Consider the following 19,845-nt stretch of genomic DNA (forward strand, 5'->3'; position numbering starts at 1 on the left):
GCCTATTACTAATCTATCAAAAATAGTTATGCAAAGGACCAACTATTCTTCATAGGTATGGGTTTATGAAGGAACTATAATAAATATTGTAGTTCCATTAATATTAATGTAAAGACATTTATAATACATGTATAACAAGTCATGGAAAATTGTTTTTACATCGAGTCAATACTTAAATAATTCATCAATTAAAATACTTTTGTTCTTCAAGAAAATATAATGTGCTTGATTCCAAAATATTGATTGATGATCATATTGACACATTCATTACTCCTTCGAGTAACTAGTGTTGCGATGTCGCGGTCGCACAAATTAATTACCCTAACTTAAAACACATAAGATAATATAGAGCAAGCAAGGGGTCGATCCCACGAGGAAATTTCAAGTCAGATTTTTATGTTGTACGCTATGTAATTGGGGGGGATTTGGTTTGTAATTATCTAAACTATGGCAGCAATTAAACTAGCAAACAAAATCAATTAAAACCGAAACTTATCAAGAAAACAAACCTTGGTCGCAAGCACATATCCACCAACGGAAATTAGAACCGATCCTTGAAATGAAAATTGCAGTTTATGTTCTGAAATTTTATCTTTTCTTAACGTTGATTAATTAACGGATCCGCCGTATAACTAATCCTAACCAATAAACAATCAAAATATCCGCACTAATGATTCAATTTAATGGTAGCTTTAAGAACTAGATAATTTCATCAAGATTAACATACTGTCCGCAGCTTGTGTCACTTTGTTCTAATGTTCTCTCTAAGTTCAATAACGTAGTTCCGCCACAATTATCAAGCTTAGTTGCTTCACAAGTTCATATATCACAACTCTGGTTTTGATATTAAACTTAGCAATAGATTGTTCACAACAATAACTTAGAGTCCGCTCTAGCAATCATCAACAACAATCATAGGAAATATGCATAGAAAAACAATCATACTCATTCATAACATAAACTGAAAATAGAAGGAAGAATAAATCTCACGGTTCTTGAAATCCGAAGGTTTGTTGTGTCCTTGCAACCAAGAAAAGAGCTTAGCCTTGCATAACTATTGAACAACTACTTCTAAAGAATGAAAAGAGCATGATTTTTGGGTTTGTAGAGGAGAGAATTTGTGTTTATTCTCTGCTGGCTGCTGCCTCCTTCTGCTCTCCCTCTTTTTTACTGGCTGTTGCCCCTTCTCTCTTTCTTTTTATATGCTAAGAAACCCTAGTCTCTATTTTACAAAATAGTCCTTTCTTAAGTTGACAGTTTACATTTAAGTACTTCAATAACTATTTTTTCTAAAAAGGAGAAATAGCCTTGCATGAAATCTTCAAACTCTGACTTAGAGGAGCTAAATTGCTGGTATAAAAACTTGGATATCGGTTTAGATGCTTCGGAATGTAATTTGGACTCGTTTCTTCACGAAACCTGTTTGCTGGCAGAATTCAATTGTCATCTTTGGAAAATCATATCTCCCTCATATGACATCTTTTTTTTCTGAAATTTGGAGCGTGGATAGGTCTTTTAATTAGGAATCCACGAAAATTGAGTTTGCATCAATTGGACTTCTGTAGCTCCAGATATTAAATTTTGAATAGCCAAAGGTCAACACTGGCAGAATGCGAGATTTGACTTTGCAGGGTGTGATTTACATGATCTTTCTCCTTTTATTTTTCTTGCATTACATTTCCAGAAAGGTATGGATGTTAGCTTTTTACTGCCACTGGAATCACTTCATTTCGATCTCTAGAACTCATGCTCTGCACAAAACATCGACTGAACGTCAAATCTGCCAATTACCTCCAATTTACTCCTTTTTGCATCTTTCATCCAAAAATGCCTTCAAAACATAAAACAAAGAATATCAAGGCATTTTATATATAAAACATGAACAAAACATTAGGTAGATGTGGGTGAAACTATCGAATAATATGGTTACATCAACTAGTTGTTCAACTAATGGTCACTAAGCGACGTAATGTCTCTAATATCCCACAAATACTAGTCAATTATAATATCCCAGCTTTCAAATAAATTTGACGTCTCTAGTATCCCACGGATACTAACCAACTTCTACATTTCCATTATAACAAAGTAAATTTCAATCCACGGTAATATCTTTAAAAATCCTTTTTCTTATCATTATTATTCACCTAATAATATCATCTCTAATCCCATATGCTAGACAACTATTGTTTTTTTTTCTTTCTTCAACTTAATCAATTAAGTATATTTCTCTTTTCACAATATATGTTTTGCAAGAAAAGAAATCAAGAAAATTTCTTTTATTACTTATTTATCACACTTGAACTTACCAACCATTTCCTTTAATTAGTACACTTAGATTTGATACACATTCAATTCATTCGAAACTTATCACTTCTTCCATTTTATACGTAACCAAATTATTCTCTAAGATGAGAATTATTTTTCTTTTAATTTACACCTTATTTCATTTCACAATACAAAGACTAACACGTTTAAGTATTACTAAATCTTCAAATTCATAAAAAAAAGCACTTGCTCTTTTACCTATATATGTCAGCCAAACTTTTTCCCCCTTTAAAAAATGAATATGTTTATTTCAAAACTCTCACAGTTTAACACCTTAATTGTCATTCAACACTTCAACTAATACAATTTTACATGATTCATCAATAAATCATTCAAATAAACTCAACCCCTAACTTCCATTATTTTGGCCAAAACTTCAAAAGTATGTATGGGTAGATTTTTTTCTTCTCTTTTCTCCATGGTTCAAATCAATCATATTCATTATCATTCATTCCAACCAATACTATTTCTCACAACACACTTGATAATTACCATAATTATTTCCAAACACTATTCCTACATACCTTAGTTAAAACCCTAAACATGACAAGTATTAAATTCTCTTTTTAGTTCATTCAATTGACCCTTTACCCATTACTTAGTTATGTATATTATAATTAATCATCCATAATTTCTACAATTCTAACAATTTAACATAGAAATCCTAACATATCATAACCCTTTTCAATATTACATCTTATATAAAACTACATAAGACAAATAGTTTGGAAGAGTTTATTACCTTCCAATCTATAAAACAAACGAGAGGTTAGAAGCTTAGGAGACCCTCATTTTTTCCACTTTTTTTCCTTCTCTCTTTTCTTCTCCAAATCATCCCCTCCCTAGAGAAAACTCTTGTGTTCTTCAATTTTTCCTTGCCTAAAATTTCCTATAATACCCTTTGATCACTTAATCTAGCTTTATATGTGTGTGTGTGTGTTTTGGATGGATTTTTTCAAGAATTTCTCACCAATTTTTTCTTTCTTCTCACCTCACATGGCCGGTCAAGAATGGCCTTAAAATTACTTTTCCCCTAATTATAATGCCAATTTTTTTTAACTTATTACACCATTGGCCTAAAGTTTTCTTTATTTTCATATTGAACCCCACATGTTTTTCTTTCATTTAATTTAAAGCCAACTTAGTTAATTGAATTATTTTTTTACTTTTTTTTTTCACCAGGGTTTTACATGAAAGTTTGAGATGTCTAGTTTTCATCACATTTCAAATCATAGTAAGATTTCATATGTAACTCTAGATATGATCCAAAAAGTACATGGAGGTCCAATCTAGTATATTTGCTCTAACCAATTTCAATCTCATTAGGATTTCTTATTCAAGTTAGGTTCCTAATGCAATTATGATTTGCACTTCTTAGCTCCAATGACTTATCCCAGTGTGCTCTTTCTAATACTTTGCTTAAGAGTGTGCTAAAAATACCCTATTTATCTTATTTTTACACTTTGTGTCTTTATAGCATTGTTAGACATAAAAAATATAAAATACTAAGAATAAGGTACTAAAAACATAAAATAATACGAGTATATATATATTTTTAAAATCATTCTTAAAAGATGATGTCAACTGAATAATTGACACCATTAAATAAAACTTTTAGGCCGACCAAACTTAAGAGTAGCCTACATGGCTCCTATTTTTTAGCAAAGAAAAATATATTATGTAGAATATAGAGAGTGGAGGTGTAGAGAATTGGCCTTCGAGACAAATCTTTCTATGTCGGATGCTATAGTTACCGTTTATGATTATTTTTACTTACCTTATTGTATTTTCATTTTTTTTATATTTAGATTAGAACTTTCAATTTAATTAATATTTTACTATTTATAAATCTTAATGCTAGATGAGTTCTATTAATTATGTAAGTTTTAATTAGAAATTTTTTTTCTATAAAGGATTTTAGGTCTAATTAGTATTAAAAAAAATATCTAGTTTATTTTAATAACATTCATATTCAGGCTTTAATAAAATATAAAAGATTTATCTCTATTTCTCGATAATGTTAGGTCTTGAAAATTTTAGTTTTTATCCAAGTTATACGCCGGATCACTTTGTTAATTCGTCCGTGTATATAGAATGTTTTGTTTTTAAATTAAAACAACTCTTTTATTTTTTAAATTATGTAATTAAAAACTAAACATGAGAAAATTAATTTGTTTTAATTAATTAGGTTTGTTTAGTTATTTTAGTTTTCACCTTACACGAAAAGAATTTAGAAAAGAAAGAGTAATTGTGGAGAACAGGTATCAAGCATTTAGTTGAGCACTTTGAATGAAACGTGTCATGTAAGCATATTAAGCAGCAGTGTTGCCATAATATCCTCAACAAGATTTTTTTTATTTGAAAAAACTAATATCTATTTATAACACTAAGACCATCTAGATAGCTTCTGAAATAAGCTGTACTTCCATGGACATGCATGGGTGTCCCTAACTTCCTTCCAAAGCCAATAGAATCAGGAGAAAAACATTAGTAAAAGGATGTCCGAATTTCCTACATTAAATTAATTGTCCGCAGAAAGAAAAGAAGGAAAGGCATTTGAAGAGTTGCCAAGAAGATGATACCAATCCAGCCCATTTGCAAGGCTAGTGGGGTAAACGACAGGCAAGTTCCCGTTCTATATCCTCAAGTATTTTTTTATTTATTTTTATTTGTATCCTCGTCATCATCCGCTGCTTGACTAGTAATTCTCGAGTTGATGGTTTAGTGCAATCGAGAGATTATTGGAACTAGAGGGATTAAATTGTTCTTGTTAAGAAACTATAGGGATGGAGTTGGAAACTGACTCAATTATTATCACATACGTGTCTCAATCAATGGATGCTGACACACGTAACCTTATCTAAAAAGACTTCCACTTTGATGATTCAAAAAGAAATATTTGGATCCCTTTCTTAACTCTTTATGGTACCCACTCACATTTCAGTATTATCCGTCAGCTTGGCCTTGTTTCTTGGATTTTTTTCAAGTAACACAGCAAATTGTTTTTTTTTTTTCTAATTAGCATAGTTAAATTTATTTATTTTTAAATAAATAGCATATTTTAAAGAGTAGTATATATCATATTTGACACTAAAATCACATATCTCATTTGGGACTTCTTTTAGAAGTAATTTTATTGTTTTTTTAAAAAACATTTAATTTAAATCTTGAATTAAAAAAATATTATCTTTATCACAACTGTCATAAAAATAATATTTATTTATTTTTTTAAAATAAATAAATATTATCTTTATCATAATTACAATAATATATTAGTTTTAATCTCAAGTTTGCATATCTCATTTTTAAAGCAATTTTATTAACTTTTTTTTTTTTAAAAATGTTATTTTAGATTTTGAATTAAAAAAAAAATATTATTCTTATCACAATTGTTATAAAAAATAATATTTATTTATTTTTAAAAAATAATATTTTTTTAAAAATAAATATTAGTTTCAATCTTGTAATAAAGATAATATTTATTTAAATTTAAAAGTTATTTTAAAATTTTTAATTTAAAAAATAAATAAATATTATCTTTATCATAATTGCGGTAATATATTAGTTTCAGTCTCAAGTTGTGATAAAAATAATATTTGTTTATTTATTCAAATTAAAATTTTAAATACTTTTAAAATTTAAATAAATAGATAAAGATAATAGTTATTTATTTTTAAAGATAACATTCTAAAAATAATAAAAATAAATAATTAGAGGTAGTATTTATTTAAATTTAAATAAATTATTTTTAATTTAGAAAATAAATCAATCTAGAAATGATTGCATGGTCATGATTTTTCCACCTCGAGAACCACTGGACATGGATTTTTTTGGGTGAAGAAGAATGGCTAAGACTCCGGTATTATTATAAGAGTTTTTATTACCATACCACACCAAATCATGCCACGTGATGTTTTTTTTTTTTCCATAATATATAAAATCTTGGGATTACGCTTATTTTATACTATGCACTATTATTACTTAATTCTCTTTCCTTTTTCTAAATATTTGTTGCTATCTTTGTTACTTAATTCACTTTGAAAATTTATCTTGATTTTCATGAATTTTTTTTTTTGAATGGAAAATATTTTTTAGAAGTTGTGAAAAATTTAGAAATATCATATTATTTGCTTATATTGTCAAATTTAATCTTCAAACTTTTGATTGTTATATATTTTGTTAGAGTTTTTTTTATTAATTTCATCCCTTAAAATTTAATTTTATTTAATTTTTATATTAACTTTGGTCCTTATTTTTATGATTGTTATTTACTTTTCTCTTATCAGTTTTTTAATTGAAATTTTTTATCTATCAAATTTGGTCTTCATTATTTTGATTGTTACTTATTTTATTTAAAATAATTTATGAAATTGTAATTATTATTATTATTTTAATTTCATCATCTTTCAGTTTTTTTTATCTGTTAGATTTGATCTATATTATTTTGATTATTATTATTTTATTTGAGATAATTTATGAAATTATATTTTTTTCAATTCTATTCTCATTCAAATTTTTAATTTATAAGATTTGTTCTTTATTATTTTAATAAACTTGAAAAAAATATTAATAAGCTATTTTTCACTTTATTTTTCATAACATAACAAAACACGAAAAAATATTTTTCTTTTCAAAATTTATTTTTCAAAAGAATCACTTTAAAAATAATATTACATTCTTACAAACAAATGGAGCGTTCTTGATATGTTATGAAAAGAAGCATAACCAAACCACAAATATTTGAAAAATGAAAATAAAATTAAGCAACAATGATTTATAACACAAAATCTCAAATCCCATGGAAGTTTCATTTCTATTTTGGTTGATAACTTTAGAAAAGTTTGGAAATTTGAAGAATTGTTTAGTAACATATGATCGGGAAAGAGAATGATGGAGTGGATTATTCTGATTCCAAATCCAAATACATGATAGATAATTTGGACAATCCTGCCCTACCTTACATATGCCTATAAAATATTTGAGATAACAAGGAGCACAGTAGGAAGGAGTATATCATCACCGTCATCATCATCACCGTCATCATCATCACCCACCCAGGATTACCATATTAGGCAGGGAGCCACAGGCTCAGACTCACTGCCCTCTACTTCCTTTGCTTCTTCCTTTTCTTTTTTTAGATAGACCACCGCCACCACCACCACCACCACCGCCACCACCAATTTGACAATATCTTTAGCTAAGTAGCATGGATTTGTGCATTAACAACTACTCATCTTCTACTACTAATTCCCACATGTTGTTGTCTTTTGGAAGTGAAATGATAATAATTACTGAGCCCAACACCCCCACCATGGCATCATCATCATCCTTCTATCCTTCCTCTTTCTTCTGTGCCATATCAATCACTGCTACACAAAATGCTTTGATATAATATTAATACACATTACTTCTCCTTCTTCTGTATATTTTCTTGGGTTTCTCTCTTTTTACCTTTTTTTTCTTTGAACCAATTTCTCTCCTCAATCCAATAGTATTGGAAGCAAGCAAGAAAATGCTGTGTGATTCATTCGTCACTGCCGTTACTTCATCAACAGCAACAACCATGCCACCACCAGCAGCAGCAGCTTCTTCTCATGTTTTGCCCATCAGGTAATAAATAACATCCATCATTCTTCTTTATTTATTACTTAAGCTTCTTCTCTGCTGCTTGATTTATGGTTATATTTGTTGGCTATAAGCCATGTATGCATGTATCTATTTATTTGAATTAGTAATAAATTAGAGGTGAGGAAGAAGGATTTTTGTGGTATGCAAAACCCCAAATGTCCCTTTATTCTTTACACGATGATCACATCATATCAGGTATGATCATGAACAACATCGGCGGTGGAGGAGAAGAAATGGGACTTCTATTGTTTCAGTTTCAGTTTCAGTTTCAGCTTCAGCTTCCCCTCTTTCAATCAATCAGATGAACATGGACTCTTCTTCCCGTCGTCTCAAAAATTATCAGGAGGTTGATTTGTATACCATTTTTAACACCCTATCTTGCCTTTCTCATCATCAGCATCATCATCATCATCATCATCATCATCATCATACTTTTTCTTCTATATGTTGTGTTTATGTTTTTGGTTGGGTCAATGTTCTTTCTTTGCTCTTTCTAATCTTGCTACTTATTTGTCTATTTCTTGATCTTGAAACAATTGCCCCCCAGGTTGTCAAGTCTGCGAGGGACAAGTTTACCCAGGAAATCTCCTTCCAATCCAAGGACAAAGACATTTCTCTTGCTAAGGTACATATGATTTTCTATTAATGATCTTGCCTTCTCCATTATTTTCCTTATTATAATTTGATATCTGCCGATTTACTCCCTTTTCTTTTCTGATCTTTTCTCTTGTGTGTGTGTTATTTCCGGCACACCTTAACCAAGCTACTTGTTGCAGATCGAGTGCAAGTTGATCCATTATTTATATATCTTTACATATCAGGAAATTCTTCTATTTCTTGAAATTAAATTGCCCAAGTTCGGGAGATTCTGAATTCCAGTGTGTTTTCTGCTGGCTGGTCTAGGCTTTGCTATACATTGCAGCAGAAGATGAGGCATTTATCTCTCTCAATCAAGAGATGGATGCTTGCTCACTCCTGAATGAGAGGAGAGCTGTTTCAGCTGCATTGAATTCCCAGGAGTGGGATTGTGTGGAGCAGATGCCTTTAGCTGGAAAGACTACAAGTCAATGGGTCAGTGAGTTGGACAACATTACCAAGGATGTCGAAGCAGAGCTAGTTTCAAGAGACATAGGTTGCCATTTGGTTGAACTTTTGGATGCAGTGAATTTAGTTCTTTTTGAGTTGAGAGGCTTCAAAAGATCACCTGTTGTTGTAGATTCCAAGTATTCATACTTGCACACAGTATTAAGCACCAGATGTGGCAGTGGTAAAACTTCATCCTTTTTATTTAATACATTTGTAGCTAGTTGTTTTATTGCATTTGTTCTGGTTCACTTCGTACATTGGGGCTCTTGAATAACTTTCTTATCTGTGATAAATGCTTTATTGCCATCTTCTTTCATTCTGTGGGTATTCATGGCCATCTGATTTATATTTGCTTTCTTGACAGCAATTTTGCTTAGTATAATTTACATTGAAGTTTGTAGAAGACTTGGTCTGACCATTGTGGGATCTCGAGTTGGGGAAGATTTTTTGATATGGCCCCAAATGGGGAACCTGGAGGTGCGTAAATTTTCTTGTGCATCTTTAAAATATAGCTTGGCAACTCATGGTTCTTGCTAAATTTTATTCTTTCTGATGCATTGCCAAAGCGTTTCTTCCCAATATATGGTTGATATCCTGTTGTAAAACCTTATTTTCAGACAAACTTCAATCTAGGCTATTCTAATTTGCCTTGTCCTTTCTGTAGGAGCTCTTCAAGGTAACTTCAGGACACAGCTTGTTTGCAATTGTCAACGGAAGGTGTGTTGAGGACCCTAGATCAAAGGCATCAGATTTGACTGGAAATTCTCTTTTGGGGCTCGAGATAGCTACGAAACGAGACATTATTGGCATTGCTCTGGCCAATTTGATTGTGAGTTCTAATTACTGGAATTTCATCCAAAATACTTTTTTGTCCTTTACATTTGCCAAGATAACCAATGCACTCATTTAGTTCCTTTTATAATTCTTCAATTGATAACTGTTATTCAGTCTCTAAATATACTTCATTATCCCTACTTAAGAGGAACTAAATCTTAAATTTTGGCAGAGGCTTCACTGGAAACGTGCTTCGAGATCAAATCCTGGTTTGATGCTGACTTCACCACTTAGGCGTGCTCCTAACACTGATGAAAAACTTAACAGGATCCATAATTCAAGTATTCCTTTGCTTCGGCCTCATGATCTTAGGTAGTTTTCTTATGCACCTATATAGCCAGTGTCTGTTATAGTGTTGTCTTCATTTTCTTCAGTTTTTGTGTGGGCTCCGCATCATGTAGTCCTTGTCTTCTAGCTGTTTATTTTCAGATTAACGTAAATAAGTTAAGCCATGTGGCATGATAGCAGTGCAACAGTTTGAATTATTGATTCTTATAATCTCGATAAATGCATTAGTTATGCAGCAACAAAAATAAAGTAATTATAATAAATAAATAAAAAGGAACGTACTGTCTTTCTGAATCGTACCTAAGTAATTTGTGCCCTACAGCTAGTTGGCACCAAGAGTGTAATCACTTTCTTGTCCTATAGATCATTGCCAGGATTTTTGCGAGTTTTGCAACATAAACACCTTAGGAGCATTGTCATGGTTTTTGAGATGGGATTTTCTGTCCGCCATTGTCATGTACACTGTTTCTTTTGAGGATTTCCTATTTGCATGTGGTTGTTTGAATTGGATGGCCTTCTATGAATTTGGATTTGTTAGTTCAGGTGTTGTTTCATACAAGAGTTTCTGCTGCCCATTTTCTTGTATTTGCTTCTGAGGTGGCTTATCAAGTGGCCTTGACTGCCCTGTTTGGTTCATGTTATCTTCTCCAGTGATGGTTCCTTCCACCATCCTTTGCTGTGTTGTGCTCATGTTTTCTATCCTGTCTTCTTCTGAATCTCTGCTGGTGCTGTTTTGTGTCAGTTGTGGGTCTTGGTGACTAGTCTTGTTGTTGTCCTGGTCTTGGCGGTTTTCTTTCTATTCTTTGGGGTTTCTTCTGCTTCTATATTGGTAGTCTTTCCAGTTGGCTTTGTGGCTGCAGATGAAGGGAGTCTTTTCAGCTTTTGCGTGGTTGTTAGGTTCCTTTTTGTTTTTTGTGGCTGCTTTCTTGTTTTGCTGTTCGCTGGGGCTCTTTTAGCCATTTTCTTATTTGCTAATTTGCCTTTTTATTTCAGTCTGTCTTTTTTAATCTCTTAATCCTTAATTAATAAATTTGAACCTGTTCATAAAATGAGAAACATAGATAGCGCAATGACATGGTCTTTAAACTTGTTATCTTTTTGTATTATGCCAGCCTCTTGCTCCTAAGTCATAACATGTAACTGCCCTTGTACCATGAAGAAATGCATGATTTCATGAACATGACTTTCACGGTTCACCCATTTTACTCGCCAATTTTTAGAACTAAAGAAACAATATTAGATACTTAGTGTCTCAACCTTTGGTTCTAGAACAGTTATTATATTTCGTGTCTCCACCTTTTGTTCAGGCTAATTCTTTCTAGAATAGTTATTATATTCTATATAGGCACCATTTTTAGTTGGCACGACATGATTTTCTTTAACATATTCTTGCCTTCTATTTTTAAGTATGTTTCAAAGATGTGATGTGCATCTGCTTGTTTTGATTTGTACATTGCTTGTTTGGGAGTGCGGTAGAGATTTTTTTTAAGTGTTTTTCGCTTGCAAAAACATCAATTTTTTTTTAAAAAATTATTTTTAATTTCAGCAATCAAAACGATCCAAAAACAAAAAAAAAAATTTAAAACTAAAAAAAATTCAAGAATTTTCAAAATTACATTTGGACCGCAATGCCAAATACCAAATAATAGTTTGGAAAATAGTCTGTTTGAGATTCGTTGTTATTGTAATTTGTAACCTGCACGTTTGTTTCACTGTGATTGGTACTGTTAATTTATGCTTCATCGTCTTAATTACTTTATATTCCCGAGGTTAACTTGCTGCAACATTCAACTCTTTTGACTTTTTTTTTTGTTATGTTGTCCATGTCAAGTGAACAGGCAATGACTTTGTATTTATATGTCTATCAGCTACGTTCAGACTGTAAAAAGTTTCCACACAAGATGAACTCTCTCTCTCTCTCTCTCTCTCTCTCTTATTAGCATAAGTTGTGCTTGTAATTTTGGAGTTAAGCTAGGAGCTGAGCTACCATCCGAGCATTTTAAATTGGAATATAAACTATCTAGCATTGTAATTGCTATGTTAGCTCTTGTAGATAAACTTCTTTTATGCATACCATGCTAAACTACAGAATTCTTTACAGGCTGGCTATCATGGCTTCAGAAAGATCGTTGATTCTGCAACCACATAATTGGGCTTTGAGGAGAGACCATGGCATGATGTTGTACTATAATAGGTATAAAATTGTGAACTTTACGCCTCAACAAAAATTGTAACTCAGATCATTATGGTGTGATTGAAGGTATTGACTGCAATTGCAGGAAATATGGTCAGGCGGTGCAAGAGCTTAGCATTTGCATGGCGTTTGCCCCAGAAGAAGAGGCCAAGGTCCTAGAAGCATTTGTAGAGAAATTGCACCTGTTGCGGCTTGAATCGTCGTGGAAGTCTTTGGGACACACAGGTCAACTAACAGTTCCTTGAGGTGTTTGTACATAACCCTCCCTCCCCCATTTCTCTATGTAACTTACATGGATAATCATACATGGGAATTGCTTGAATGCTCTTCATCAAGAATATTCAAGTTGCATGGTATCGAGCATAGTATTAAAATATAAATGTAACATTTTTCATGCTATTGAATACAGAATGATCATTTAGCAAGGGTGCTTAATTCTCTTCTTCCTTTACTTTCGTTCTCTCATTTTCCGTTCCCCTGTACTGTACTGCTCGTGACAGACACGCCAAAATATTGATCCATTAATCGAGTGCTGCCAGTCAACATGCCATGGCTTCTGTTTGTTACTTGGTGTTAGTAGACTAGCTGGAAAAATCACTCTTTGGTGTGTTTCAGAACGTTCTCGTTGGTAGTTATATTAAAATCCTTATGTCAAAATTGTTGTTCAATGATTAAGATAATTGTAACATCCAAGGGGAGGGTGAATTAGGTATATCATTAATATTAACAAATAATATAAATTACTTCAAATAAATATAATAACTAACAATATAATTAAAATATAATTAAAGTGCTTAAAGTAAAGAGATAAGAGAGAGAATTTGTAAACTTGTTTTTAACATGATTCGACAAGCTTTCATCTACACCTCAAGTACTAAACCATACCATAGTTGAATATTGTATTTCTTCACTAATCCAAGTAGGTGGCGGGCACTCCATCCATAAAAAGAGACTGATGTTTTTTACAATTGATAATGGAGAGGACTCTAAGGGTGGGAGGTGAGGGTGGGAGGTGATGGCCCATCAATTGCTAATGACCTGAGTCGGTCACATTTCTCATTCCGCATTAAGCGGTTGTTTATCAAATTTCATACCAGAAAAAAAGTACTCGCATTCTTAATTGCCTTTCTTGATGCTTCATTCACTAGAAGTACTCCCTTGAATGAATGAGCTATAAGTGATAGCGTGCTTTCTTGTTAATTAACTAGAAGGTCGTGGTTATGTCTTTTTTTCTATACTGGATGACTATTTAAAAAAGTTCTTTCCATTATCAGGTACTAAAGGCTTTCTTCTTCCAGTGGTAGTAGCCCTCCGCCGTGATTCTCATCCTCTTCTTTCTTTTAGAAGCTTGCTTACAGTCATCCAGTGGTATCGATTGCTTGCTTACAGAATCACTTACTCCGTGTCTTTCAATGCTTGAATCCCTGATCAGAGGAACTACGTGCTGGTTTGTACACGAATGCGTGCATGAAAGAGCATACTAGTCTCCGAGCTCCCTTTCTTATGCTGCTAGGCTAGATCTCGTCTCCCTGGTTGCTTTGGTAAAGAGTTCGCTTGGGTTGGGTGGTGGCTGTGAAGTTATAGCTGGGTGCTTTCTTTACGAGTACAATAGCCGCTTGATGAATCCACACCAAGATTTTTACATCACTTGATGAATCCATACTAAGATTTTTCACCACTTAAAGATATTCTCTCTTCAAGATTTTTTCACCACTTGATGAATCCATACCAAAATTTCTAGGTTTTTAAAACACTGTTTACTATAAAGAGTGAAAGGTTTAAATAATTATGAGGTCTAATACATACAGATATATGTGAACCAATAACGATTTATGTCATAGGTGAATATATTTATTTCATTTCATTTATTAATGATAACTTTAGATATGGTTATGTGTATTTAATGAAACGAAGTGTGAATCATTTGAAAGGTTCAAAGGATTTAGAAATGAAGTTGAAAAACAAATTGGAAAGAGTATCAAAATACTTTGATCTAATCGAGGTGGTGAATACTTGAGACAAGTATTTCAAGATTATCTAAAAGATAATAGGATTCTCTCACAATGGACACCTCCTGGAACACCACACCTTAATAGAGTTTTTGAAAGGAGAAATCGTATCTTATTGGATATTGTATAGTTTATGATGAGCTATGCAAACCTTTCACCTTCTTTCTAGGGCTATATCATGCAAACTATTGCTTACCTTTTAAATAGGGTTCTATCAAAATATATTGATAAGACTTCATATGAGATATGGAATGGTAAGAGATTAAACATATCATATTTAAAGATTTAGGAATATAACGCTTATGTGAAGCATTAGGAGCTAAGTTAAATAACTACAATTTTGTAGGATATCTAAAAGAATCAATTGAATATTATTTCTACCCTTTCATTAAGTAAAAGGTGTTTGTCTCAAAATATGTTACAATTCTAGAGAAAGAATTTGTTTTTGAAAGGAGTAGTGAAAGAAAAATAGAATTTAATGAAGTCAAAGAATCATAAACCGACATCCAAATAGAACCAGTACTTGAGGCTATAACATTTGATATTCAATATGAAATACAAGAACTCTACAGATCCAGTAATACACGTCATACGTCATTGAGAAGTCAACTTCTCATGGAAGCTGATGGTGGCTACTTTCTCATATCTGATAAGCCTGCCAACTACACGAAAGCAATATCTATAGTTATGTTAAAACCCATAAGGATTTTGATTGTTATAGCTTCATACCAAGATTATAAGAATTGACAAATGGATGTCAAAATTGTTGTCCAATGATTAAGATAACTATAACATCCAAGGGGAGGGTGAATTAGGTATATCACTAATATTAAAAAATAATACAAATTACTTCAAATAGACACAATAACCAATAATATAATTAAAGTGCTTAAAGTAAAGAGATAAGAGAGAATTTGCAAACTCGTTTTTAACGTGGTTCGACAAGCCTTCATCCACACTTCAAGTACTAAACCGTAATTGAATATTGTATTTCTTCACTAATTCAATTTTAAGAGTACAATAGCCGCTCGATGAATCCATACCAAGATTTTTACATCATTTGATGAATCCATATCAAGATTTTTCACCACTTGAAGATATTCTCTCTTCAAGATTTTTTCACCACTTGATGAATCCATAGCAAAATTTCTACACCACTTGAAGATATTACATCTTCAAGAGTTTGTCCACATGAAGATATGCCCTTTTCAAGATTGGGAATAAATATCTATGTGGATAGATCTAAAAGGTTGTTTGGATTATTCCAACCCACGTACATAAACAAGATGCTAAAATGGTTTAATACGAAAGAATCCAAGAGAGGATACTTACCTATTTCATAATAAATACATCTCTCGAAAGATATGTGTTCTAAAACAAAAATTGATAGAGAATTCCATATGCTTTAGCTATAGGATCCATTATATATGTACAAAACTAGATGTATCTTATGCTTTGAGTATAACAAATAGATATCAATCTATTCTAGTGAGAATCACTAGAAGATAGTTAAAAATATTCTTAAATACTTAAGAATAACTAAGAATGTCTTTCTAATATTTGAAGAACATAAACTAGAAATTCATGGTTATTTAGATGTTAGTTTTCAATCAGATATTGATGATAGCAAATATCGGTCAAGATATGTTTTTAATCTAAATGGTGGTGGTGTGAATTGAAAAGGTTATAAACAAGAGACCATAACAAACTCTATAACTGAAGCTGAATACATCTCTATATTTGATGCAGAAAAAAGGTTGTTTGGATAAAAAAGTTAATCACTAAACTAGGTGTGATTCCTAATGTTATAACCCAATTTTTAACCCCTTGTTTTTTCTAAATATTTTCAATATACAAAAAAAATAAAAAATATATTCTTGATGTATTTATGTTATTTTCAGTGTTGTCTCAAAAGGGTTCAAATTTCTTTTCAACGTGTTCAGCTTTTAACGCGTCATTTTTAAAATTGTTAGATTTTTCTCATTGAGTTAGCGTTGATTTTTCCCTTTCTAAAAAAATAAAAAATATTTAGACAAAGGTAGAAAAATGAAAAGGAAGAAAACAAGGGATTAAATGAATTTAGGTTGCTTATTGGACCAAGCAATTAGAAAAGAAGACAAAAATGTTCACCTATAAAAAAGTGTTTATCACACACAAGAGAGGGGGGAGGCTAGAAAAAAAAGAATAAAATAGAATTTCCACACTCTCTCCCATATAAAAACACCCTAACCCTTTTTATGGAAACCTAGCCACGACATATAAAAAAACCCTAGCCTCTATATTTACAAGCCCAACCGCTAGCCAGACAAAACACATCTTCAATCACACAGGCCTAGCAGTCCCTCTTTCTCCTCCAGCCACCATTTAGCCACCACCATCAATCCAACACCATTTTCCTTCCAAAACAAACGTATCAACACACAAACTCTCATTTTCATTTATTTTCCCTTGACATCATCACTGTCAAAGACAAAAAAAAAAAAACCCATCCATCCTCGTTTCGTTGTCCAACCAACCAAGGAATACCAACCCATACACCGTCCAAACTCATCTTCCTCTCCCATTTGTGAACTGAAATTGACACCAAGGATAAACAAAACTCTTCCTTTTCCTCCTCTCAGCAACATCATCAGCCCTCACAATAAGTGCAAAGTGGTCATTTGCTTCTTCTCCTTAAACTCATTATTGATCACCCGCACCAACCCATACATGGCTGAAACACAACCCCTCTCTTCGTTCAATAATCTCACTGCCATCATGAACTCCCTATGCAAACTGTAATCCACTAGTAGTGGAGAGAAGCAATAGTGCCATTGTCAACAATGACAACACATGAGCTTCCCCTCGTTTTTCCCTTCCCCATGGCAGTGTCATCAGCCTCCCTCTACCCATAACAACTATCGTTTGTAGTAAATAGAGAGGAGTAGATCTAAAAATAGAAGAACATAAATAACAGTAGAGAAAGAGAGAAGCAGATCTAAAAAAAACAATAAAACCGACTGTTTATGGATTTTTCTTGGTTTTCCAAGTGGCGGTACCCCATACTGTTGGTACATATGTGAAGAAGAAAACGAGATCTACTTGATCCACCTATTTTTTTTTATCTTTTTAGGTGACAGCGTGTGAACCTACGCTCTGCTGGTGGTGGCAACACATGTATACCACGCGCCACCACTATTCTTCCAGCCCTAGAGTCTTCCAATGTGCTTCCTTAGTTCCTAAGTCTTTCCAACCCGTTTTTAACCTTTGAAATGACCATTTTATAGATTTTAAATTTTTAGTGTGTGTTTGAATTTGCTTTTAAATTTTAGATTTTAAATGACGACACCACTAGGGACTTTTCGTGGACTAAGCTTTGTTTTTTTTATCTAATTGTTATGTTTTATTTTTAATTATTTGGTCTATGTGTTTATTTTTAACACGCATTTCTTTTTATCATTTGCTTATACCCTTTAATTTTTGTACATATTGCTCATTCATTGTATAATATTGCCTCACGCATTACATGTCTAAATTTCTCAAGCACACACAAACTTCTAGGTTAGGTGGGGGATTAACAATATACCCTATGACTATTAGTCAAGATTCATATGCGTGAAACACCTAATTCATATCTGAGTGTCTGCTTGGTAATTGTGATACTACGTGCGTTAAGCATTCCTCACAACACCTTTATATTGTTTTTATGAAGATAACCACTAGGCATATCTGATACCCTTTTGAGACTAGTTAGAAAACCTATATATGCTCACTTAATGAATAGAACTTGTTCTTTGGTTGTATGTATCACATTCATTTTGCATCAAGGCAGACCTAATCAATAATCCCGAACTCCGTGGGATTTTCTAAGCCAAGACCATGACTTTTTCTAAATACAAGCAAGAATCTGAGATGATGTAACCAGTTGGAGGAATTGCTTAAGGACCATGATCAGGAAATTACCACACATAAAAAATGTTTTGTCTTTTTTAAAAGGGGCTAAACCCTACCTTTTTGTTTTGTACTCTCGAATGTATATGAGATTAACCAAGATTAGGACTTGAAAAAGATCTTTTCAAATTAATTAGACTACGAACTTTTACCTTAACTTACTTGAAAAGATGCTCAGGAATACCTCTGGGGAAAGCCTGTCCAATCAAGCTATCATTTTTACTCAAACTCAAGCACTAGCTCAGTCCGAGGAAAATATGGGCGAACAAGCTTAAGACCTATTGTGTAACTCAACCTTTGTACAATCCATGATACATGCACCAGCCCTAGCAGCCACTGAAGCATTTGCTAGTAAATCCCAAAAAACATAATCTTCTAAGGACATTGATTATGACAAGATAACAGCACTAGAAGCAAGAGTGAAGGCTATCGAGGGAGCAGACTTGTATGACCCTGTACAAGCTGTAGAAATGTGTTTAATCCTGAATGTGATTGTACTAAAGAATTTCTGTATACCTGAGTTCATAAAGTACATAGAAACTCGGTGCCTTACCACTCACCTCAAGTCCTATTGCAACAAAATGGTAAAAGTTGTGCATGATAAAAAAATATTAATACACTTCTTTCAGGATAGCCTGAGTGAGGTAGCACTAAACTGGTACATAAGGTTAGATAACACCAAGATCCAAAGATGGAAAGACCATGTAGATTCCTTCATCAACTAGTATAAATACAACATAGATATGGCTTTAGACTGATCCAATCTATTAGCATTAGAGAAAAAAAAGCCATAAATCAGTGCATGAATATGCTCAATGGTAGAGAGAGAAGGCTGCTAAAGTTGATCCACCCCTATATGAGAATGAAATGGTCAATTTATTCTCTAATATTATCAAAGACCCTTATTTTGACCATCTAATTAGTGTCCAAGCTCAACTCTTCACTAACATAGTGGTAGTGGTTGAAAGAATCGAGCAAGCAATAAGAGTAGGTAGATTTTTTGTCAAAAAAAAGGAAGACAATAAGGTCTAACAACTGGGGTTCAGCCAAAATCAACTAAAGAAGCAATGAAACAATATGAGGATGTTAGGGCAGCTGCATAAGCATCCACAATAAAACAAGAAGCCCTACCACCTCTTCCCTTGCCTTTAAGAGAGTTGTTTGAGAAAATGGTCATTATGGGACAAATTACTCTAATTTTATAAAAACCATTTTGCCCACCATACCCGAAGTGGTATGAGCCTGATCAAACATATGAGTATCATGATGGTGCAATAAAGCATAACATTGAAAATTATCATTCTTTCAAAGACTAGCTTCTTCAACTTATTGAGGTCGAACGGATTACATTTGAGGGTTAGAAAACCTACATGGGCCATGCAGAGGGATAAATGAGTTAACTGTAGAAGCTTCAAGTGTTGAACAAAAGAAGAGAAGCCAGATTATTGTAGTCAACATGATTTGTCATTTTTAGCTTTGTAAACTCTTCAAGATCATGTTTTGTTTTTAGATATTTTGCAAAACTCAATTGTATCTTTTAATGGATTACGC

General features: G+C 32.5%; 1 protein-coding gene across 2 annotated transcripts; it reads left to right on the forward strand.

The window, feature by feature from the left end:
- The first annotated feature begins 7,315 nt into the window (after positions 1–7,315).
- LOC133670794 (uncharacterized) lies at positions 7,316–12,790 on the forward strand. Of its 2 annotated transcripts, XM_062091406.1 has the most exons (9): positions 7,316–7,935; positions 8,149–8,299; positions 8,501–8,578; positions 8,857–9,220; positions 9,404–9,516; positions 9,704–9,868; positions 10,046–10,185; positions 12,263–12,355; positions 12,441–12,790. In XM_062091406.1, the coding sequence occupies exons 1-9, from the start codon at positions 7,838–7,840 to the stop codon at positions 12,598–12,600; spliced, it is 1,362 nt and encodes a 453-aa protein (XP_061947390.1). In that variant the 5' UTR covers positions 7,316–7,837; the 3' UTR covers positions 12,601–12,790. The 2 variants fall into 2 exon arrangements, with proteins under 2 accessions (XP_061947390.1, XP_061947394.1); XM_062091410.1 differs by lacking the exon at positions 8,149–8,299.
- Positions 12,791–19,845: the final 7,055 nt, after the last annotated feature.

The sequence above is a fragment of the Populus nigra genome, chromosome 1, assembly GCF_951802175.1.
Source record: "Populus nigra chromosome 1, ddPopNigr1.1, whole genome shotgun sequence".
NCBI lineage: Eukaryota > Viridiplantae > Streptophyta > Magnoliopsida > Malpighiales > Salicaceae > Populus > Populus nigra.